The sequence below is a fragment of the Carassius auratus genome, chromosome 48 (assembly GCF_003368295.1).
Source record: "Carassius auratus strain Wakin chromosome 48, ASM336829v1, whole genome shotgun sequence".
Classification (NCBI taxonomy): domain Eukaryota; kingdom Metazoa; phylum Chordata; class Actinopteri; order Cypriniformes; family Cyprinidae; genus Carassius; species Carassius auratus.
Window position 1 is genome coordinate 10,360,657 of NC_039290.1, and position 25,081 is coordinate 10,385,737.

The window sequence follows — 25,081 nt, forward strand, 5'->3', positions numbered from 1 at the left end:
TTTTTAAATATTAATATTTTGTAATAACAATATACACTTCTGGTCAGTAATTTGGGGTCAGTAATTTTTTTTTCTTTCTTTAAAAAAAAAAATCAATAATTTTATTCAGCAAGGATGTGTTAAATTGATAAATAGTGATAGTAAAGAAAATATATTATTATGTGTTACATGTGACACTGAAGGCTGGAGGAATGATGCTGAAAATTCAGCTTTGCATCACAGGAATAAATTATTTGTTTTAAGTATATTCAAATAGAAAACTATTATTTTAAGCTGTAATAATATTTCACAATATTACTGTTTTTTTTCTGTATTTTTGATCAAATAAATGCAGGCTTGATGAGCAGAAGAAACTTCTTTCAAAAACATTAAAAATAGTAATGTTTCCAAACTTTTGGTCTGTTTTGTAAATTATTTCTATTAATAATATATATATATTGAAAGTTCTTTTAGAAAATGCTTTGGTTTCATAAGTTTCTCATTATTGCATACATTTCTATAAAAATATTTGTATTTCCTGTTTGCTAAATCTTTTGCATTTATTCATTGTTTTTACACTGTAAACTGAAAAGGGTCTTTCTTTTCTAAAACAATTCTGGATTAAAAAATATCTTTTCTATTTTTATTTTCGGCTTCAAACAGTAAGCTAATAGCTTAAGCCCTGGCAAACCTGTCATATTTACTGTCGGTCACCCCTTGTACCTTTTGAGTATTTCACATGACACACGTGTCCTCCGCTGCTGGTTTGAATCACGGTGAACTGAAGGGAACAGCACTGATCCAATCTCTCTCTCTCTCTCTCTCTCTCTCTCTCTCTCTCGCTCTCGTTACAGACATTGATGAGTGCCGCATGAACAACGGCGGCTGTGATCATGTGTGCAGAAACACAGTTGGCAGCTTCGAATGCAGCTGCAAGAAAGGATACAAACTTCTGACCAATGAGAGGACATGCCAAGGTACACTAACCAAAGAAAATTTCATGCATTTATGTGCATTGGCCAATTACGTGTAAAGAGTATTTTTTTTTTTTTGAAGGAAGTTTAGATCTTTGAACTGGAAAACGAGACAAAATTGCAATTGAGGTTTGCTGGACTGTTTCTCTGCTGCTGGATACTGTGAGTGTTTGTGACCCATCTGGGTTTATCATCTTAGTTTGGGTTTAGAAGAGGTTGGTGTTAATACAGGAGGAATGTAGGGGAGGAATACGTCAGGATGGTTTTGAATTGCTTGAATCACTTTAAAAAGGAATTGGGTACCATTAAGGGACACATGTGCCATTATTCATGAACATTCCCGAAGGTTTCACGATTATAAATCAGGAAATTACATTTGTGCACTATAGCATGTATGTTGAATCCAAACAGATTAAGTCATTTTGAAACAGAATCTCACAAACCGCGTGAGTGCTACTGCGTCTTCTCCCAATCTCTCAAAATGCACAAATGGCCTCACATCTATAATGTTCCTGTTGAGTTTGCTCTGCAAGCGAGCTGCACTCTGCATTACAGGACTAGCGCGCGTTTCAGACATTTTGACAGAATTGTCACTGCACGTCATTTTAAGTCATGCCATTTTAAACATTCAAGCTGTTTTAACTCATGAAGTACTCCTGCACTCTCTGAGAGATGTTCTTCAATGTGCATTTACAGCCGCCTCTCAAAAAGCTTGTGACTCTCGAGTCTCATTATTACATATGTTACCCTGGACCACGTCTTAAGTGTCAGTTTTTCGAAAATTGAGATGTATACATCATCTGAAAGCTGAATAAATAAGCTTTCCATTGAAGTATGATTTGTTATGAAAGGACACTTGGCTATTATTTGTAAATCTGGAATCTGAGGGTGCAAATAAATCTAAATATTGAGAAAATCGCCTTTAAAGTTGTCCAAATTAAGTTCTTATCAATGCATATTACTAATCAAAAAATAAGTTTTGATATATTTATGCTAGGGCATTTACATAATATCTTCATGCAGCATGATCTTTACTTAATATCCTAATGATTTTTGTCATAAAAGAAAAATCAATCATTTTCACCCACACAATGTTTGTTTTTTTTTGGCAAAAAATATACCCCCGCGACTTAAGACTGGTTTTGTGCTCTAGGGTCACATATATGATTAAAATAATTGCCTTATTGTCCGGCTTTTCCATTTTATTTATCCATGGCACATGCATTTTTATAAGTGAAGTTAAAAGTGAATCAAGTGTTCTCTAGCATTGCTGGTGCTATGTCATGAAGCCTACCCCCACTTTATTTTATAACTTAATATAACTATTTTATGTATATTTTATATATAATTAAAAAACTATTTTATTAAATATATTGTTTATATATATGTGTGTGTGTGTGTGTGTGTGTGTGTGTGTGTGTGTGTGTGTGTGTGTGTGTGTAACGGAGGACCCAGGAGAGAGGGGTTGTTTATATTTAATATATAAATATGACCAGGGACATGAAGTTTTTTCCCCTCATAGATGCTGCGAGGGCATCTCCTCCTGTCTGCGAAAATGCCATGACCATTGTTGTAAGGAATGTCAAGCGATAAAATAATCCATGACATTTTGCCCTCGTCTACAATAGACTCCAGACCTGGAGAAAACCGAATAGTCTGGCATTTGTTGTTGCTGGTTTATACTGGCAGTTTTCATTACTGTTATTTTTGCTCATACTTAGTTTTAGGTGTTTGTTCAAGTCAGGTACCTTAAAGGGGACATCAGATGCACATTTTCACAAGTTGGTTTGATTTTTTAGGGTCTTCGTGAAATGTCTGCAGCATACTTTGGTTACAAATCCTCAGTGGTGGTGTAAAACAACACCCTTTTTACCTTGTTAAAAACAGCACAGTGACCCACTTCGGTGCATGTCTCTTTAAATGATAATGAGCTCTGCTGGCTCCGCCCCTCTCTTCAGTGGAAGAGGAAAGGCGATTTGAAAATAATCATAAGAAATATAAAGTGTGAGACTTACTACTTCTGGAGGTGCAGCTGGATCATTAACAGCGGGTATTGTTACTGAGATACTGAGGGCGGAGATATGCTAATACAGGACAGTCAGTCAGCCGTCGTGGGCGGGGCCTTAGCAGTATGATGTCATATAGCTCAGAAAAGCTCAGCTATAAAGCAGCTCTACAGAAGGAATTAGTGTTATTACTCTCATCCAGTATATTGTAAATGCTATCAAATGCATAATATTACTGAGTATTAAGTATTTAGTGTGCATGTGACACTTTGTGCATGCAAGAAAATATGAAAAAGATACTTAATTTAAACAAAATTGTAAAAAAAAAAAAAAATCTAGTTTATTTTTCTTATGCCATTAGCAGACCTTTTAATAACACTTTGAACTCTTTCATATGATTCATATAATGAAGTAGCTTTAATGCATTAATCATGCCTTGTCATGCTCCTTATAATGCGTTGTATAATCTCAACAGTGATAATACATTATAATACTTATCTATTCATTTAGAAAGTATGATGCATTAAAACACGACAAACAAACCTTTGAATGTTATAATTTATTTTAACTAGGGGTTAAAATTGTTTATGAAATGACATAATGCATTAAACATAGTCTTTATGTGTTACAGACATTTTTTTCTAAAAGAAAATAAGACTTCTGTCATTTTGCTCCTTATGAAAATCTACTGAATGTTGATTTAAGAATGTTTAGATGTTTTGTAGTAGAGAATGAGATTTTTGCATTTTTGCATAGTGAAAGTTCTCTGTGAATGCCAAGGCATGCATCTAAAACCTTTTTGGTTTGGGAAAATGTACATTTGCTAAATAATCATTCCACCAGCCTTATAAATCAGACTGCATATTTGTCATCTTATCCTTCATGAGGATTTTCAAGCTGTGAGATTAAGTAGGACCTTCATGCCCAGGTCTGTAGGGGTGAAACGTCAGAATATTTCACTTTTTGTTTTGTCAGGGGCCATTTACTTCACTCCTGTGTTTAGGAGTTTTCAGCTTGTAACTCTCCGATCTTGTGCTATTTTTTGTCTAAGTAGTCGGATTTACAATTTTCATTGTGCAGATGATAAAACTGATGTAAAAATCTCACAGAATTGCACTGAAGGAAGGACCCATATGTGAAGACAAAGCTATTAGGGATCCAGGGCTCTTTAGATTTAGACCTGAAAGGACCACAGAGCACCAACCTAGGACCCCAATAAAGACCTTGAACACCCCAGCAACCAAATAACAATGATCCAAGAGATTTAAGAATATGTGACCCTGGACCACAAAACCAGTCTTAAGTATACATCATCGACGCTGAATAAATAAGTTTTCCATTGATGTATGGTTTGTTAGGATCAGACAATATTTGTCTGAAATACAACTATTTAAAAATCTGGAATCTGAGGGTGCAAAAAAATCTAAATATTGAGAAAATCATCTCTAAAATCGTCCAAATGAAGTCCTTAGCAATGCATATTACTAAACAAAAATTTAGTTTTTATATATTTATGGTAGGAAATTTACAAAATATATTAATGGAACATGATCTTTACTTAATATCCTAGTGATTCTTGGCATAAAATAAAAATCAATAATTTTGACACACACAATGTTTATATATATATATATATATATATATATATTTTTTTTTTTTTTTTTTACTTCATCGGAATGGTAAGAAACTTGGTAAATATTTTGGCACTTGTTGTGTTAACCAAAAAAAAAAATTTAATTGTCAAAATTATGTATTCAAGAAAAAATAGTCACACTTGTACTATTGTACCACATCAAAAATGAATGGGACGCGAATTTCTAGTGGAAACATTTGGTACTGCACCCAAAAAAATGCTAATTTTGTGAGATATCAACCGCAAATTTGGAACACAACTTGTTTTTATTGCTTTGATTTTCATGTAGTTTTCGAGTAAAACATGTTTGGAAAATGTACGTTTCATATCAAATTGTGAAATATTACTTTTTTGCATTTTTCATAATAAAATTTTATAACTTTATAACTTTTTTTCACTTCAGCACTTGTCTGCAAATTGACTTCTTTAAAAAGAGACTAAACTTAAGACTGATCTTTTCAGGTCTATGCTCAAAAAGTAATGACAAAAATATAGTAAATTAATTTCACTGATATTTTCATTAAAAATTAAACAAGAAAAGTGTAGTGCAAATATCATCAAAATCAAACAAAAAGTCCATCAATAATTTGAAACTAGAAATGAATAATCTATGCACAAAGTGTCAAAGGCACACTGAGATACTTAACATTGAGTAATATTATTGATTAGACGGCACCGGCCCCTTTCGGATGAGAACAAAACTTAAAAAGAATTGATCTTGATGATGAAACGATTGTCTTCTGTAGAGCTGCTTTAAAGCTGAATCGAATTTGTTTGATAATTGATGAACGCTGCCACACTAACAATGTTATTAAACTGAACTGAGCTGAAGAACAACACTGTTACATTCTTATCAGCTGCTTATTTTATCATTTGGTAGAGCTACTTTATAATTGAATTTCGTTTTTCATTACTAATGACCTTTGCATTAACACTGATGAACTAAATTACTGTAAAGCTGCTTTGAAACAATATATAATGTATAAAGCACTGCATAAATAAATATGACTTGACCCTGGCGACCACAAAGCAACACCCTAGTAAGCTCTCAGCTTCAAGGTGATAGATTTACACAGGTCAGACTCACATACTAACGCCCAAACTCTCTAAAAATACACTTCATGGCATCTTAGCAACACAGCATGACCTTCAGAAAATACCTTTCATATATATTTAAAACCTGTTATTTAAATCTGAGGTAGTTGGTAAATAGCATGTTATTCAGCAGTCTCTTTAAGGTGCTGTAACTGGTCACAGTTACTTTTTTTCCATTATTGACTACCTGTCAAAATTCTGGACTCATTTATAATAAGATAAATGCTTAAAATAGTTTTAGGTAAAACATAGCATGTTGCACTGACAGACCAGAAATACATGCACTGCAAAAAAAAGATCTTCCTCCTCACTTTTAAAGAAATAGGAACCTAAAGTTAACCTAAAAGAAAACCTAAAATTAAAAGAATTTTTTTTTTTTTTTTTTTTTTTTTTGAGACCATTTAACCTTCCGTGTTAAGTCCATGATTTATTGTATTTTGTGTCTGTGTTTACTTAGCAAGTGCCAAAACCTTTTCCAAGTTTCGTACCATTCTGATGAATATAACGAAAAAAGAAAAAACTAAAAACTAAAAAAATATTACCAGAAGGTTAAGAATATTTAGATATTTGTCCTGGAAGCTAAGACAAAAATACTGAGGAAGAACATCATTTTTTGCAATATCTCAGTTGTTTGCTTTTCTTTTGGAAGAGAAATGAAATCTGTCTTTTTACACTAAATCCAGGCAGTGTTGAGTCTCATGGGAATCAGAGGAACCATGTCGGGGTCTATGAAGTCCTTCAGAGTTATTCTCCTGCTGAGGCTTTGAAGAAACGATTTGTTCGATTGAACTAGAGTTTCTATGGTGTGTGTTGATTGTGTGACCTTCATTTATGGAGCTGTGCTTTCTCAAGGCCGAACTGATGAAGCTGGTTCTTGATGCCAGACTCGGAGGTAACTTGAGGACCATGTGGCTTGCTCATAAGCTTGAGTTAACCTTGTTAACTTATTCACACACAAACTGCACACACATGGTACTGTCGTGGCTACCGGTTTTCCACACTACAGAGTGAACTCAGTAGTTATCATAAGAATAAAAGTGCTTGTGTTTGCTGTTTCTGCAGATATAGACGAGTGCTCTTTCGACCGGGCGTGTGACCACACATGTGTGAACTCACCTGGAAGTTTCCAGTGCTACTGCCACAAAGGTCACGTCCTCTACGGTGTGGCTCACTGTGGAGGTAAGCCATGGATTACAGGAGTTTTGTCAGCAACAACAATTTCAATTTCCTCTGCTTTAAAGAAACATCTAGCTCTACTAGGACCTTGTGCAAATCAAATGAAAACTGAGACTTTCCTGTATAAATGCTCCCTAGTTTCCTCCGAGAGCAATCGGGACCCTGAGCAAATCTGTAAAGGTTATTCTGTGGTCTATATCCACCTTATTTTGCAACCAAACTGTTTTCTTTGCATGTGCGAGATTTCTGATTCATTTGCCGCTATAGAAGCACAGTAAACGCTAAAACTGTTTGCGCTACGAACCAGTGTGTTTATAATTACGATAACAGTTTGCAATATAAAATTACTAGAAGTGAATGACGGCGCAAGCCTTGCACATTAATGTCGTTATGCACTTAACTAGTTAAAAAGAAGTCTTAAGTGTAAATTTTTGGAAATTTAGATTTATAAATCACCTGAAAGCTGAATAAATAAGCTTTCCACTGATGTATGGTTTGTTAGGATCAGACAGTATTTTGGTCGAGATACGAAAATCTGGAATCTGAGGGTGCAAAAAAAATTCAAATACTGAGAAGATCACCTTTAAAATTGTCCACATTAATTCTTAGCAATGCATATTACTAATCAAAGACTAAGTTTTGATATATTTACGGTAGGAAATTTACAAAATATCTTCATGGAACATGATCTTCACTTAATATCCTAATGATTTTTGGCATGGAAGAAAAATCGATAATTTTGACCCATGCAATGTTTTTTTGGCTATTGGTACAAATATAACCCAGAGACTTAAGACTGTTTTTGTGCTCCAGGGACACATACTGTATGTGAAATAATGGGTACTTATTACTTTTGGATGTTCAGGAAGAAGGTCTTCTGAAAGTCTTGTAATAATACAATCAGTTTCAGATAAACCCAGCGCTAAACCCAGTTTTTTGGTTGATTTTTTAAACCTGGTTTTCATGTTAGTTAAATGGTTTCTTCCTGAATTGAGCAGCTCTCAGCCAAAATAAGCTGCGTCAGTGAACCTTGTTTCAGAGCTGATGGAGTAAACGAGGAGTCGTTTATGTGTCTTACTATTGTTTAGAGGACCAGAAATAATGAATGCTTCTCTTTGTCCGCTAGCACTTAGATAACACCCAGATTTATGGAGTTCTCTCTTTTGTTTCCAAAGATCGGTCATCAGTTTCCCAATGATGGTTATCTGCCAGGAAATATAAGTTTTAAAGCCGCTGATAAACTCAAAGCAATGTTCTTTTCATTCTTTGCTTTGGGATGAAAATAAGCTTGAAATACCTTTGCATCAATACACTGTTAAAGCTTCAAAATCGACTATAAAGCAGCTCTTCATGTGTTTACTTGCGGCCGACCTCGATGGACTAAACAGAAGAAATGAACCGGAGAAGATTTCCAGAGCACAACATCATCAGCGTGGACCAATGGTAGTTTGATGGTGATTACCATCCGGCGAACTGCTTTGAACTCCTGTGACTAACTTTTTTCTTTAGCTTGATTTTGTTTGAAATGATGCCACACCAATTAATTCTTCAATTTCACTTGAAGATATCAGGGCCTTAAAGCTGCAGTAGGGTTAGGATTGATTTACTGCAACGTTTAGAGTCAAAGAAAATGCAAACTCTTTTGATTTGCTCTTTCTATATTCAAGTAGATTGGAGCTAGACTTGAAAACAGCAGCCTGAGGATGTCATCAAGTGGACGGACGTGACATAAAAGTGACTCTGATCTAGCTACAAGAGGTTAACACAAGTGCCAATCTAACATTGGTTTTCTCTTCCTCCGTCCCCTTCCTCACTCTTTAGATTAATGCAGGCTCGGGATCCAGACAGGGAAAGGAAATGTGAAAGGCAAAGGTTTAGCCTGGAGCCAGTTTAAATCTGATGGGGAACAAAAGAACGACAAAGGAAAGGAAAACCGAGCTCTGTATTTGTTAAAAAGCGAGCTCTGTATTCCTTAAAGAAACATTGTTAAAAATTCAGCTCTCAGGAAATGAATTTGTTGAAACACTTTTTCTCTGTCTATGTTTCCAATCCACTCAAACGATCTCAATTGTGTCTATTGTTTGGCTTTGGTTGTTTCATTTTCCCATTTTTTGTTCCTGTGTTGGGGAATAACTAAATAAATAATTCAGTTGTCACAATAGAAATGGAAGGTTTATTCAAATGAATTGCATTGATTGAAAGAGTGTGGGTTGCTGTGTTATCCAAGTATTCTATGCATACAGTCGAATTGTCTGTTTTGTTTTATAGACATTGATGAGTGCAGCATTAATCGGGGCGGCTGTAAATTCGGATGTGTGAACACTCGGGGCAGTTATGAGTGTACCTGTCCTCCTGGTTACAAACTGCACTGGAACAAGAAGGATTGCATTGGTATGTGGACACCTAAAGAGTGCCACCTAGAGGCCATTCAGATGCATCTAAACAGTGTTCAAATGCAAATGCCTAATACTGCTATTAGTTCTGTATTTTAGAAATTCAAATGTGAGCCAATGTGATCTAAACACTTTTGAATGCATATTAATAAAAGCCATCCTTATAATTTCTGCACAGAGATTGTGAAGTGCACGTCTACTCTGTTGGCTCCCAAAGCCACCCTCACTTGCAGTAAGACGGGGAAGAAAGAGAGCTGCTCTCTCACTTGTGCATCCAAAGCACATTACCTATCAGGTAGAAACCAGTACCTCCTAAAATACTTCACTTAACAAACTTGTGCATTCAGCTCTGTGATCGATTTTCGTTTTACGTTTCACAGAATCAGACAACAGTTATTCTGTCAGCTGTGGAATCCCAGTCCTTCGAGGGAAATCTCAGAGCAGATTAAACGCAAGCAGCATCCAGAGCTGCATAGGTAAGATCACACATACGTCCCAACTCCTTCCTTATCTCATGCAACTGAAGCGTGCAACTATTAGTGTGCACTCTCCACAAGCAGGGTGCACTTTGATGTCTAACTGTATTTCTTATTTTACCGTTATAGGTAGGTACCCAAACAGGTAATCGCATTGAAGAAATCGTATTTTTATTTGTGAGAGAGAAACCATTAAGCGTATTAACTATAAATGCATTAATAACTATAAGCCAGCCAACATTTGTCCCTAGCTCCTACTGAATGTCAGCTTAATTTAGACTCGGCTTTTTTTTAAATATATATTTAAATCAACGTTTTGGTTTCATGGATGCTACATATCAACTAATAGAAAACAAAAAGGATCATATAGCATTTCATTTGATCTCCTGTGGTTAACTATAAACAGTTTCTTAATACGTAGCTCCTCAATTTCACTCATCATTTGTTAAAAAAAAAAAAAAAACGTAATTCTTTTAATTTTAAGTTAATTTTAGGTTTTTTAATTTTTTAGATTTCTTTAAAAGTGCCAGCTCACCGGACCTGGAAAGCAATGAGATGTTTCTTTTTTACAGCTGCAGTCGATGTATCTGTCGTTGTATTTCTCAGATTCATCGCAACTTTACATGATCACTCGATGTGCTTGTCAAATTAGAAACTTGTATGCAATGCCCAAATTAGAAACTTGTATGCAATGCCCAAATTAGAAACTTGTATGCAATGCCTAATGTTTTGTTTTGATGTCAGACTCATTTCACTTTAGGATGCCTGTCACAGCTAACTATCATTTCAAATTGCTGTTCCTCATAAGTGTTCAGAGTGAGCATAGCTATCACGAATCTGCTTTAAATGTTCACTAACGGCCCAGCTGGTTTCATTTTTTTTAATCAAGCACGTTGCATGTAGCGAGCCCGCAGCTGTGATTTAATGTGGTTAGCTAGAGGTTGTCAGCAAGGGCTTTATATGAATCATGTTGAGCTGCATGTCAAAACCTCTGTGTTTGGTTGTAGAGACTCAGACTCCTCCAGTGAAGCAGACGGCGTCCTTCCGGATCAAAAACGCCAAGTGCAACCTGCACCCGAAGCACAAAGGGAGGGCAGAGGACAACGGCAGACAGATCGGGCCAGGTCAGAGGTCATAAGGGCCAGGAAATGTAGGGTACAATGTCATCTTGATGGTCCCTGTTGTGGATCGGAAGCTGCGTTCTCGTTTTGCTACATAAACTGTGAAAACACATGCATACACACATGGTTAACACAGAAGAGCATGTACATCATATTTACCACATGTGACCCTGGATCACAAAACTAGTCTTTAATATAGCAATAGCCAAAAAAACATTGTATGTATGGGTCAAAATTATAGATTTTTCTTTTATGCGAAAAATCATTGGGACATTAAGTAAAGGTCATGTTACATGAAGATTTTTTGTAAATGTCTTACTGTAACTATATCATAACCTAATTTTTGATTAGTAATATGCATTGGTAATAATTAATTTGAACAACCTTTAAGGTAATTTTTTTCAGTATTTAGATTTTTTTTTTGCTGATTCCAGATTTTCAAATAGTTGTATCTCGGCCAAATATTGTCCCATCCTAACAAACCACACATCAATGAAACACTTATTTATTCAGCTTTCAGGTGCTTTATTAAATCTCAATTTCAATGTGAATAAAGGCCTAAATTAAACTTGTTATCAGATCGAGAGATCGTATTGTAACCAAAGGCTTATATAACATGATCGTAATTAGGATTGGGAATCGATTCAGATGTTCCAGGTCGATTCGATTTTGATTCACAAGCTCTCAAATTGATTCGATTCGATTTCGATTTTCTATACTCGATTCTCGATTCAACTCAATGAATATAGAACAGAAACCATCTCTTATTTTCAAATGCATACAATTATGTTAAATAAATACAATACAAATTTGATTCAAGATGAAAAATGCATGCTGAAAAAGTCAAAACAGTCGCATTTCTTGATCAGACAGGATCAAGTTATTTCATTTTTTATTTTTCATTTTTTATTTTTCATTTTAATCATACAAAAAAAAAAAAAAAAAATTGTGGCCTTTGAGAATCGATTTTAAATCGGCCACATTTAAAAAAAATAATTAATCGAAAAATATATTTTTTTACCCAGCCCTAATCGTAATCAAAGTTTGGGTTTGGAACAACATGAGTGTGAGTAAATGTATATTGGCTACAGTTAAAGAGTTGACAATACAATAATGTCCCTCCAAAAAAAGTTAAACAGTGACACCTAAATGTTGTGTGAATAATGACTTGATTTCCAGGTGGACAACCGTGCAACAACTGCCTGGTCACATTCGTTAACCTGAAGTGCGACTCGTCTAAGAAGGCCAAAGGTCGTCGGGCACGTAACCCGTCAAGCAAAGAAATCACACGCATCACTCTGGAGCTGGAGGCTGAGGTCAAGCCAGGAGACGCCACTGGTGAGTCTGACATCCTCCACCTAAAATAAACCCTCCTTGTTCTCCTAACGTTCATCTTGTTCTCCTGTAGGGAACTGTAACGTGATGTGTCAAAGGCAGCGAATGGAGCAGCAGATGAAGTCATACATTAAAGCCCTGAAGAAATCCATTAACCAGGAGCGCTTCCTCATCCGTGTGGCTGGACTGGAGTACGAGGTGGCACAGAAGCTAAGACAAACTGCACCGAGGCAGGAGAACTGTGGACCGGGTCGAGAAAAAGACAGCGGCCGCTGTGGTAAGAACAGAAGAGTGAGTGGGGCTGTTATTTAGGAACCCCCTTCTCCAATGCAATTTGATGCAAGAGAGCTACATCTTGAAACAAAGTATCAGCTGCTAAGAAACTCAAGACGATCTGAGATTGCCACTGAGATTATTAATTAGCAACTCTTGAATGAAAGGCTTTAGGTTGGTACGGAGGAACATTTTATGAGATTATGATGCTGATACTGTTCACCCCTTTTTTTGGGGGGGGGGGGTTGTCGTTTGCTTTAATATTCCGCAGCAGTTTTCTTCAAGAAAATATACATTTTACATAAAATATTTGTAATAAGTTGTCCTGAGGCACATAGAAAAAATATTGCATAAAGACATTTGTCTTGGTATCTGAGTGCCTAAATTTTTTTAAATGCAGAAGTGCTGTAAAATGAACAGAAGTTATGCCATTGCTATTTTTTGGTAGTGACAGTAATCTGAGATTGCTTGCAAACTTTTATAAAAAGCAATTGGAAAATGCTGACCGCAAATGCAATGGAAACCAAACTAACTAAAGCAAAGATCGGAAGTGCATTTTTTTTTTTTTCATTTATCACTTGAAACGACAAGGTCTTTAGAGTCAAATGTCAAAGTCTAATGGCATCTGTCAAAAAGAAAAAGAAGAAACTGAGCTCAGGATTTCTGCTGTCTCACTGCTGCCCCCTGCTGGCTGCTCTCTCTTAGTCAGATGTTTGCCGGGGTCGTACTACCACGGTGAGCAGGAACGCTGTGTCCAGTGTCCGCCTGGAACATTTCAAGAACGTGAAGGTCAGCTGGCCTGTGACCTTTGTCCTGGAGGAGACCGCCATGGCCCACTAGGGGCCCGCAACATCACGTCATGTGCAGGTAACTAGACTTAATTAATGTGCCTTCTACTTGTAATAGATGTAAATGTGTCCTGCACTAGACACTTATTCGTTTTTCTTTTAAGAATACATTTTTACCCGTTCTTGGTCATTTCTGTCTGTTTATAGGTCAATGTCCGCCAGGTTATTTCTCCAGTGACGGGTTCAAGCCCTGTCAGCCGTGTCCTCTGGGAACATACCAACCCGACCCAGGACGAACTCTCTGTTTCCCCTGTGGAGGTGGGCTTGGGACCAAAAGAGAGGGTGCCAGCTCCTTTAATGACTGTGAGGTCAAAGGTAAGACATTTTGATGCTCTACAGTGCTGTGCATTTATATAAAGCTAGACAGTACGCATAAAATGATGTTTGGAGCAAAACATGATGTTGTTTATTTTTCAGCATCATTCAAAAGGGACTACGGATGAAAATTAGCCAGCGTTGGTTAAATCTGGACCTTTTTACATATTTATGTACTATTAATGTGCATTATCCCCGATTAAAATAAATATATATTTTTCTAAACTTTTATCTCAGATACTATTATAGTTCTTATTCATATTTCAAATTCGTTTTTATTTTACTCTTTTAATTTTAGTACTTTTTGTTTTGTCATTTTTATTAGTTTATTATTTCTATGTATTTTGTTACTTTTTATTTTTATTTACATTTTAGTTATTTTAGTTTATCAACTTAAATTAAACGCAAATGAAAAATGTTGTCTTTGCAACTAGCTGAAAAAAGTTTTTAAAAGTGCTTTTACATTTTTTTTTTGTGTTAACGTTTATCAAGTAATTGACTTTTCTTTTTTCTTTTTTTTGATGGTTTTAGTTTACCATAACTGGCCTAAATGACAATATTGATTTGGGTTGTGTTTGTGTGTAGACACCAGTAATGGATGTTTGACTCACAAAACTGTTTAAAACATGTACAAGTACTTTCCTCAAGTTTAAAATGGTTAAAATATTCAACAAAGGATTGATCAGACCACCTGAACTGGACAAATGAAGCCTTTCATTTAGTAAAACTAGATACATGTGGGATCTGAGAGGGAAACGTCACACTAAATCAGCCGATGTGAGACTGGTGTCCTTGTGTGTATGTGTGTAGTGTTGTGTTCTCCAGGTCACTATTATAACACCTCGGTTCATCGTTGCATCCGCTGTCCTCATGGAAGCTACCAGGCTGAGTTCAGACAGAACTACTGCATCTCCTGTCCAGGAAACACCACCACAGACTTCGACGGGGCCATCAGTGTGTCTCAGTGCAAGAGTGAGTCCGTTCATCCTCAAACACAAGTGTGGACTTCCTATGATGAGTCCCATAAGAGTCTGCTGTTGACTGGAAATCTAGAAGTAAAAGCAACATCAGATCAACAAATCGCATTTTGAGTGAAATGAGCGAAAAGGTTAAAGCTGCGGTAGGGTACTTTTGACGCTCTAGCGGTTAATAAACAGAACTGCTTGCGTCTTGCGGAAGAACATCGTAGCGGAACTACTTCTCTCTGTTTATGTCTATGAAGAATCACAAAGGTACTGGGTTACTCCGCCGCGGTATCCCCGAAGCAATCTAAAATAGTCCGAATATAAACACTTATTATAGGTGCACCCTAGTGATTCAGGACAAGCTAAAAACATGGTTTGGAAAATGGATTCATGGTGTACTCGCTTATTATATACATTTTTCTACATTTTGAACACAAACAAAGTTACGGACCGCAGCTCTGATTGGTTGATTATTACCGGGAGCGATGGAGTTTCTGCAAATGGCAATAGGACACTGGGAGGAGCCAGAGGAGCTTGATTTTTTCACAGATCATCTGTCTCATATTCTACTGTCAGGACATAATGACAGGTTTAACAAATATGTAAAAAATATTTTTTTTACAAAAGTTCCCTACTGCACCTTTAAGCTTGTATTTTGGCACTGGGAATAAAAAGCATTTAAAGGGAAACTCCAACCCCGAAATGCAAATTTTGTTATTAATCACTTATCCCCATGTCGTTCCAAACCCGTAAAAGCTTTGTTTGTCTTCAGAACACAAATTTATATATTTTGGATAAAAAACAGAAAAGTATGTAAAGCATGGTCAGAATAGGGCATCTGCAATCAATGGTTCAACCGTAACATTATGAAGCGACGAGAAAACTTTGTATGCAAATAAAACAAAAAAGAACGACTTTAATCAACAATTTGTTTCCTTTGTGTCACTCCACATCAGTGTAGCGCCATTTTGGAAAATATAAGATGAAAGCAGGCATCAGCTGCACCACAAGGATATGGTTTCTGCGTATATTTACACTTTGATTTGAAAGAAAACAGTGCATCCTTGTGGCACGGCTGACTCAGAAGAGAATACGCTGCTTGCGTTCAACTCATATTCTCCAAAATGCAGCTACACTGATGTTGAGTGACACACAGGAGACAAATTGCTAAAATAAAGTTGTTATTTTTGTTTTACTTGCATACAAAAAGTATTCTCATGGCTTCATAACATTATGGTTGAACCACTGATGGCAGATGGACTATTCTGATGACGTCTTTCATACTTTTCTGGACCTCGACAGTCTATGGGACAGTCACAAGCCTCCCAGTTTTCATCCAAAATATATTAAATTGTGTTCTGAAGACAAACAAAACTTTTACAGGTTTTACAACATGTGGGTAAGTGATTCATTTTGGGGTGGTGTACCCCTTTAAGGATAAAAATCCAGATCCAGAAAAGTTTTCAGCGAGGAATCTTCTTGTGTGTTTGTGGGTGTGTTCAGATCGGGAATGCGGGGGTGAAATAGGCGAGTTCATCGGATACATCGAGTCTCCCAACTATCCAGGAAACTACCCGGCCAACGTCGAGTGTATCTGGACGATCAACCCTCCACACAAACGCAAGATTCTCATCGTTGTTCCAGAGATCTTCCTCCCATCTGAGGATGACTGTGGAGATGTCCTAGTTATGAGGAAGAACGGTAAGTTCTTGTGCTTTTCCTGGTTTAACCTTTATAATAAGTGTAGTTGATTTGAACGCTAACATTTTGTTTTCTTAGGCTCAGCGACCTCTATCACCACCTATGAAACATGTCAGACGTATGAGAGACCGATTGCTTTTACCTCCCGATCACGCCGCCTCTGGATCAACTTCAAATCCAATGATGTAAACAGTGCTCGCGGATTCCAGATTCCATACGTCACGTACGATGGTACAGCTTTGAGATCAGTCATTGTCTGTACACATTTAGTTTTGTATATACAGTACAGACCAAAAGTTTGGAAACATTACTATTTTTAATGTTTTTGAAAGAAGTTTCTTCTGCTCATCAAGCCTGCATTTATTTGATCAAAAATAAAGAAAAAACAGTAACATTGTGAAATATTATTACAACTTAAAATAATAGTTTTCTATTTGAATATACTTTAAACAAATAATTTATTCCTGTGATGCAAAGCTGAATTTTCAGCATCATTCCTCCAGTCTTCAGTGTCACATGTAACATCAGTCGATCACATGATTATTTAGAAATCATTCTAATATTCTGATTTATTATGAGTGTTGGAAACAGTTCTGCTGTCTAATATATTTGATCCATAAAAGGATAAAAAGAACTGCATTTATTCAAAAAAAAAAAAAAAATTATATATATATATATATATATATATATATCACTTTTTAGCAATTTAACACATCCTTGCTGAATAAAAGTATTGATTTTATTTAAAAAAATAAAGAAAAAAAATGGCTGACCCCAAATTACTGACCAGTAGTGTATATTGTTATTACAAAATATTTATATTTTAAAAACATAGCTTCTTTTTGTTTGTTTTTTTTTTCATCAAAGTATCCTAAAAAAGTATCACATGTTCTGAAAAAATATTAAGCAGCAGAACTGTTTCCAACTTTGATAATGAATCATCATATTAGAATAATTTCTAAAGGATCATGTGATAATGATCCTAAAAATTCAGCTTTGCATCACAGAAATAAATTATAATTTAAAGTATAATACATTTAAAAACAATTATTTTAAATTGTAATAATATTTCACAATATCACATTTATTTTCTGTATTTTTGATCAAATAAATGCAGGCTTGATGAGCAGAAGAAACTTCTTTCAAAAGCATTAAAAATAGTAATGTTTCCAAACTTTTGGTCTGTATATATATATATATATATAAATATATATATATATATATAAAGAAACATCCTCAGGAGAAAGATGTTGATAAGATATTTAATGGGTTTCTATTCATTCTTGACTTTGATTGACACTTAAGTGTGTTTGATTTTTTTTTTTTAGAAGACTATGAACAGCTGGTTGAAGACATTGTAAGAGATGGAAGACTTTATTCCTCTGAAAACCATCAAGAAATACTCAAGGTCAGTTTTGTATTGCAAAAAAAATCTTGTTTTCCAATATAAATATCTAAACATTCTTAAGATACATTACATTTAGAAGTTAAATGACTTACAGGAACACTACACTTTTTTTTTGTTTTTCCATTTTCGAGTCCATTCAGCCGATCCCCAGGTCTGGCGGTAGCACTTTTAGCTTAGCTTAGCATAGATCATTGAAGCTGATTAGACCGTTAGCATCTTGCTCAAATAGACCAAATAGTTTCAATATTTTTCCTAATTAAAACTGGACTCTTCTGTAGTTACATCGTGTACTAAGACCTGCCAGTAAATGAAAAGAAGCTCAAGAAGTCACTTTTGAGCGAGATGCTAACGGTCTAATCAGATTCAATGATCTATGCTAAGCTAAGCTAAAAGTTCTACCGCCAGACCCCCGAGATCAGCTGAATGGATTCGAAAACGTTAAAAAGTGTTCCTTTAAGATGTAAGATTTCTGTATCAAAAGCAAATTTTTGCTTAAAACAAGAAAAGGTCTCTGCCAATGAGTAAGAAAAATAAACAAGCTTCCCCCTTAAAAAAAGTTTCTTTTTCAGTCCCCACTGGTAGATGTATTTCTGGTTTTAAGCTCACTTCATTTCTATATATTTATATATACAGGCTTTTTGCTTTTCAAGTTGAAATTACCTTCTGTTACGAATTTTATACTGGAAAACAAGAAAACAATACTTAGTAAGAAAATATTTATTTTGCACAGTAACAAGGTAAAAACATTTTTCGAAACACATACTGTACATTCTTTAACTACATCTCTCTATCCAGAAACCCATAATCTGTGCTTTTTACCTAAACTATGTTAACGGTATAGAAAGCTTGACCATACTTACGTGACAATTTATTCCAGGTCTCATACCCTTTCTCTCTTTTTGATTCTCACCAGGACAAAAAACTGATTAAAACTCTGTTCGATGTTCTGGCTCACCCAAACAATTACTACAAGTACTCAACTCGGGACTCCACAGAGATGCTCCCGCGCTCATTCATACGCCTCATCCACAGCAAAGTCTCTGCTTTCCTGCGTCCGTATAAATAATCAAAAGCTCTGTCCATCTCCAGTCACCTGGCCTCGAGTCAAAGGGATCCTACACACATTTAAAGGAAATACACATTTTCAATGGCACACACAATCACACTATGCAGATGTTTCACTTTACCTTTTTCTTTTCTTTTTCTCATCAGTCATCTCCGAAGGGAACAAAGCTTCCGTGTTGTCCGCATGTAATGCAGTCGTATCAAGCCAAACTGAAGTGTTTCCTTTCTCTTCATTCTGTGCTGTGTCTATGTTTTTTGTCCGAGGTTTGGGTGGTTCCCACGCCCCCCGTTAAGAGCGACGTGTGAGGCTAAACACGCCTGATTGTGTTGTACAGACAAAAGTAAGTCATAGCATGTCAAAGAAAAGAAAATCTATTTGTCGAACTGGAGCTAGCTGTGATCGTGCTTTTTTCTCAAGTTCCAGCTCTCGTAAACTCGTAGTTCTCAAAATAAATGTACAATCTTTCGTATATCTGTATTTTTAGTGTGCTCTTGGTAAGATCGAATTCATATCCAGCATTCCACAATGTTAAAGCATTTTATTTGAGATCTTAGAGCATACATGTAATCTATGAACCATGCTGTTAATACAGTAATGTTTTATTAAGGTCTGCCTGTTCGGATTGTATTATTGTCAACAGCATATTCATCTATTTCCTTATATTCAAATTAATTTAACAAGGCATTAGAGATATGTGGGTTATTAGAAAGGCGGGGTGATGGGTTGGAACAGTGGACTGTTAACACTCAGTTCTGTGAGTTTTTTGGGTTTTTTTGTTAGTTTTTTTGCAGAACATGCAATTGCTGCTTCTTCAGAAACGTCACTTTAAGCCTTTGGTTTTTTACCTAATGTGATAAAAAAAAAATCCCTATAGAAGAGCAGTCAAGAGGACGAAATCTTTCACAGGTTGGAAGTAATGTTTTCATAATGCAGACAGAAATCACTGATAAACGTAAGCCACAGGTTGACGTGGATGGACTTGAGTTTTAAAAAATGGCATCGCTCCAGATTTCAGGATGAAAGGACGTTGAAGCGAACGATGAAGTGTTTCGAGTTTGTTTTGCACATTACATGAGGACCCAAAGAGAAGCAGCATTCGGGTCACAGGTTTTGGGTTTCGAAGACGTGCCTGAAACACAAAAGTGTCAGGATAAACCTGTGGATGTCGACATTTATGAGAGTTTCCTGTATTAATTATGAACCCGTTAGTATTCCTTACGAATGTGTTTACAGGTAAAGCCCTTCACATAAAGTGAGAAAAGAACAAATCTTTGAGAAGGAGAAACCATACACAGTTTTGATGTATTAACAGAAAAGGACTGGTCGAAATGCTAGTTTGTGGTTCTCTTTTTTTGTATATTGTAAATATGAAATAAACGTAGACTAATTGGAGTCTGAGAGTTAAGTCCAAACAAGTAGTTTTCCTGACCTCACCGTTGTGCTATCCTCCAGGCCAAAGGCTGACACAAATATTTAATCATTAATCCCGGAATCATCCATGCAAACACTTGGCTAAAGCACATGGTCCTGTTGTATATAAACATGCATTCTTGCATTGCTATGGTGAATGGGGGCTATAATTACATCAACTTTAACTTGCTTAACCAGATTCTCTTTGCCATCTCAGCAGCACAGCTCAAAAACAAAGACACATTTTACATTAAAAGGAGATAGTTGTCCCACCTCTTTGTTTTAAGTAATGGACATATGATAAATCCCTGGAGAATATATCATTATATCCAGAACTAAAGAGAGTGGAATGTGTGAGATGTTTGCAAAGGTTACTTCATGAAGCCGTTATTTACATTTGAGGTGTTTTGTACAGCTGTCATCGATTACAAGGGTCACTAATGTAATTGTTTAAATGTATAAACATAGTAACATAGAAACAAAACAAAAAAGAGAGAGAGAATTAACCCAAGAAGATGTCAAATGTCAGTATTGCCCCACTCAAGAAACCAAACTCAAGTTCAAGTCAGCATCTGCTACTAAACATGTCCGATATCTCCATGAAGAAAAGACATGGGTCATATGTGAAATAGCCACAATTGCAATGAAATTATACGTTTGTAGCAAAGTAGTCGATGTTTTGGTGAATGTTCACTTAAAGAAATGGAGTATTAGCTCTAAATGTCATTGGCAGTCTGTGATTGCTGCTTTATTTTTATCATTTCCCCTTCGTCTTTGCTCTACCAAACCCATCTTAAAGCAAAATGTTTTGATGTTGCTGTTTTCTTTTTCAAAATTACTCAATATTTCATGGAATGGGAAATGGTATTTGCACTTGAAATTTGTTTATGCTCATGTACAAATGTCTGGATTTTGTATTGTCTTTTTAAATGAAAATAAAGAAATAAATTGGTGTTCTTAAAGTTGACTATTCTGAGTTCTTTACATGTATACAGAAAATAGGAAAGATAGATGACAACCACAAGAAATAAGATATAAAAAGTATCCACGATGCTGTAGAATACATACATTTTTTTCCCCCTTATTATTAGTTCAGAGTATTTTGTTATAATTTTGTTGTTTTATATAGATTTATATTCCCAGGAAAAAAATATGAGTTGGTGAAATATAACAATGTCTACTTTATGACCTCTACATAATATTTTTAAGAATGCATATTTTATCTCTAAACTGAAGGATCAGTCCAAAGACATTTCAAAATAAGAGTCCTTGTGGTATTTTGGTTACACAATAAATTGTATTTAATTAAATTTTCAACTACAAACTATTGTAGTTCTTGGCTGGGATGCTTCCCCACAGGAAGGAAAGTCAAAGAACATTATTTGACACAGTATTCAATATATAGATTTTACAAGTAGCAGTAAAATCTGTCCAATTCACTGAGAGAGACACAAGGCAAGGAGAACTCTACCACTTAAATGCTACAATTTTGCATACTTTAAAATCCATAATAATGCATAATATGAGTATGTAATTAAATGTAGTAGTAGTATATTCAATTAATACAAATATTGTTAAAAATTTATTTGTACATGTAGTAGACACTTTTTGTGCCGTGGGTTATGAGGATTTTCCACCTGGCTACCACCGAAAGTATATTTCAAACCTATGGGAAACACTATGTTGGGCATTCACTGAAAAAAAAAATCCTGTACACTTCTCTGGAGAAAAACGTATGGACATGGGTGTTTACTTCCAATTTCTATAGAGAACAATATTGTAATTTTGACTTACTGTGCATTCACACTGCCGGCGTCGAGAGCGTCAAAGCGGCCGGAAGTCACTCATTTTCAATGTAAGCCAGCGTAGAGCAGCGTCGAGGAGAGTTGAAATCAAGGCAACTTTATGGTAATGAGCTATGACGTGGTTGGGCAGCAACCAATCGGAACGTAGAAGTCCACCGCTTGAGAGGATTCCACATAGACATACAAGTTCCTAGACGCCTCATCGGCCGCTCGACCGCACGTCAACGTCGCGGCCATATTGGAGCGGGCAACTCACACACCAGGACAGAAGAAAACATACCTGATTCATCGACAGATTGGACACCTACAAACCGTCATACGAGAATAAAAACAGACTCCGAAGTGCGGATCTGAATCAACCGAGTCGCAAACAGGCTCCGAAGTGCCGATCTGTATCAACCAGGCGGCAAGGAAGTCGACCGGAAATTGAAGTCGGCTGCGTGCTGCCATCTTGTAGCAGAACTTCACTTGCGTTAGCATTCCCATTGACTCCCATTCATTTTGGTGTCACTTTGACAGCGAACAACTTTACATCTGAGGAGTTTAAAGACTCCGTTTGTCCATTATGTACTTCTAAAGATGCACGACAATGTATAAAGGGCTCCATTACCCTCTATGTTACATTATGGCCCCGTAGAAACAGTTTTTGTGAAAAATAGGCTAACGATTGCGTCACAACCACTCGACTCTCTGTCGCATTACCGTACAGACAGGAGGAGAAGCTCGCAGGCAATTAACTTAATATGGCGTACTGGCGTTACATTTTAAAATACTATACAAATTAATTAATCAGAATACTTACTCCTGCTCACTCACGACAAAGAACTCCCCGCTCAAGCTCGCCGTCTCTGCAACACACACACAGCACAGCTACTAAAACATTTACATCTGTCATACAGGTTGCTGACGTCATCAAGCTTCGTTTGAGTCTGCGCGTCAGAAACGGAAGTGCTAAAAAACGCTAAAAATGGGCTTCAATTGTCTCAGTTGAGTTCTAATGGGGTCACTGTGTCCATTTCTTTTACTGTCTATGGTATCAACGGAGTCGCGAACAGGCTTCGAAGGCCCGATCTGAATCAACCGAGTCGCGAACAGGCTCCGAAGTCCCGATCTGAATCAACCGAGTCGCGAACAGGCTCCGAAGTCCCGATCTGAATCAACCGAGTCGCGATCAGGCTCCGGAGGGCCAATCTGAATCAACCGAGTCGCGAACAAGCTCCGAAGTGCCGATCTGAATCAACAGAGTCGCGAACAGGCTCCGAAGTCCCGATCTGAATCAACCGAGTCGCGAACAGGCTCCGAAGTCCCGATCTGAATCAACAGAGTCGCGAACAGGCTCCGAAGTCCCGATCTGAATCAACCGAGTCGCGATCAGGCTCCGAAGTCCCGATCTGAATCAACCGAGTCGCGATCAGGCTCCGGAGGGCCAATCTGAATCAACCGAGTCGCGAACAAGCTCCGAAGTGCCGATCTGAATCAACAGAGTCGCGAACAGGCTCCGAAGTGCCGATCTGAATCAAAAGAGTCGCGAACAGGCTCCGAAGTGCCGATCTGAATCAACTGAGTCGGGAACAGGCTCCGGAGTGCCGATCTGAATCAAAAGAGTCGCGAACAGGCTCCGAAGTGCCGATATGAATAAACCAAGTCACAAACAGGCTCCAAAGTGCCGCCCAACATACATGGAAAAACAAACCACTGTTTCAAAATGTGTGTTTTCTGCATGAGTGTGTTTAATGTGCATTATAGAACAAAATGTCAAGCATCATCAAGTATTTTGCATTATTTGACTCATTAATTGAATAAAATAGAAAATCTTGAGGGAAGCGGCGGGGAATTAATGTTTATTAGTCAGGTTTTGTGTTCACAAATAAACCACTCTATTCCCAGAGAAAGACAGAACTGAAAACTTAAACAAAATGTGTTTCTTGAGCTAAGATTGATTCAGAGGATTTTCTATTATATATATATATATATATATATGTGTGTGTGTGTGTGTGTGTGTGTGTGAGTACATGTATATATTATACTTAAGGAGCTCATTAATTAAACACAATTTGGAACTCATGTCCACAATATTTTTGTGTTGTGTCATTAGTTGTGTCTTAATTTGATTAATAATTAGTATTTTTTAGTATTTTAAAATTACATTAAAATTTTTTTTTTACTCTTTATTTTACTATTAGTTTATTCTTCATTTTTATCTATTCTGTATTATTCCACCCTTTATATTACATATAATTCTTGCTATTATTAACCTATTGTTGTTCAGTTTCATATTATACATAGAATTTAATAAATCTATTATATCTCATATGTTATTGTACCGTTGTACTCACTTTTCATATTATTCACTTTACTTAAAGTTGTACTACATGTACTTTTTAATATAACATATCACTTTTACTATATTTCTACTGTGCACTGTATCAGTGGATATTTTCATTTTCACTGGATCCATAGCCTCATCAGTTACATGTGTTATTATTTGTTGTATTCTTCTGTAGGCTAAAGTGCTATCAAAATGAAAAGCAGACTTCAAGTGTGTGATTTGTATTTACTTGTTTTATTAAATTTTCTCAACGATAGTAAATTATTAGTGTTTAAAGATGTATTACTTAGGTTTTATCCCAGTACTACAAAGGGAATGGGCTGTGTTCTGACCTGAGACACAATAAAGAGAGAAAAAAAAGAAAGAAAAATGTTGCGATTGAACACAGAGAAAGCAATAAAACAACTACATATCATGTAATGTACATTCAAATTACATTACATGAATATGTCACAGTTATACTAAATTAACAGATTTGTAATCCGAAAACATAAAAAATAAATTAAAAGTGATACGTTGACCAAGGTGTCTGAGATTTGTTCATTTTAAGTAAAGGATCTTAATATTACGTCCTCAACAATATTTAATGAGGTTAACTTATAACGTTACCCTCCTTGGGGTTAGTCTGCACGAGAGCAACAAGCTTGTTTGCTTTGCGACCACTTTAAATACAAAATAAGTATTCAGTAACGTTTTTACCTGATGAAATATCAATATAATAAATAGATTGCGACCAAATATGGTTTATCTGTGTTCTTCAAGCCCTCTCTGGT

General features: G+C 36.2%; 1 protein-coding gene across 3 annotated transcripts in view; it reads left to right on the top strand.

Annotated features, from left to right (window-relative positions):
• Positions 1 to 21,136, top strand: part of LOC113065831 (signal peptide, CUB and EGF-like domain-containing protein 3) — an 87,870-nt gene extending 66,734 nt beyond the window's left edge. For all 3 annotated transcript variants that reach the window (XM_026237366.1, XM_026237368.1, XM_026237367.1), the window contains 15 exons: positions 834 to 956; positions 6,750 to 6,866; positions 9,132 to 9,254; positions 9,435 to 9,551; positions 9,637 to 9,732; positions 10,740 to 10,856; positions 12,033 to 12,191; positions 12,262 to 12,465; positions 13,167 to 13,328; positions 13,457 to 13,624; positions 14,435 to 14,596; positions 16,093 to 16,290; positions 16,369 to 16,521; positions 17,619 to 17,698; positions 18,612 to 21,136. In XM_026237366.1, coding sequence (XP_026093151.1) covers positions 834 to 956; positions 6,750 to 6,866; positions 9,132 to 9,254; positions 9,435 to 9,551; positions 9,637 to 9,732; positions 10,740 to 10,856; positions 12,033 to 12,191; positions 12,262 to 12,465; positions 13,167 to 13,328; positions 13,457 to 13,624; positions 14,435 to 14,596; positions 16,093 to 16,290; positions 16,369 to 16,521; positions 17,619 to 17,698; positions 18,612 to 18,764 — 2,132 coding nt within the window. In that variant the 3' untranslated portion in view covers positions 18,765 to 21,136. The remainder of the gene's footprint in view (positions 1 to 833; positions 957 to 6,749; positions 6,867 to 9,131; positions 9,255 to 9,434; positions 9,552 to 9,636; positions 9,733 to 10,739; positions 10,857 to 12,032; positions 12,192 to 12,261; positions 12,466 to 13,166; positions 13,329 to 13,456; positions 13,625 to 14,434; positions 14,597 to 16,092; positions 16,291 to 16,368; positions 16,522 to 17,618; positions 17,699 to 18,611) is intronic.
• Positions 21,137 to 25,081: the final 3,945 nt, after the last annotated feature.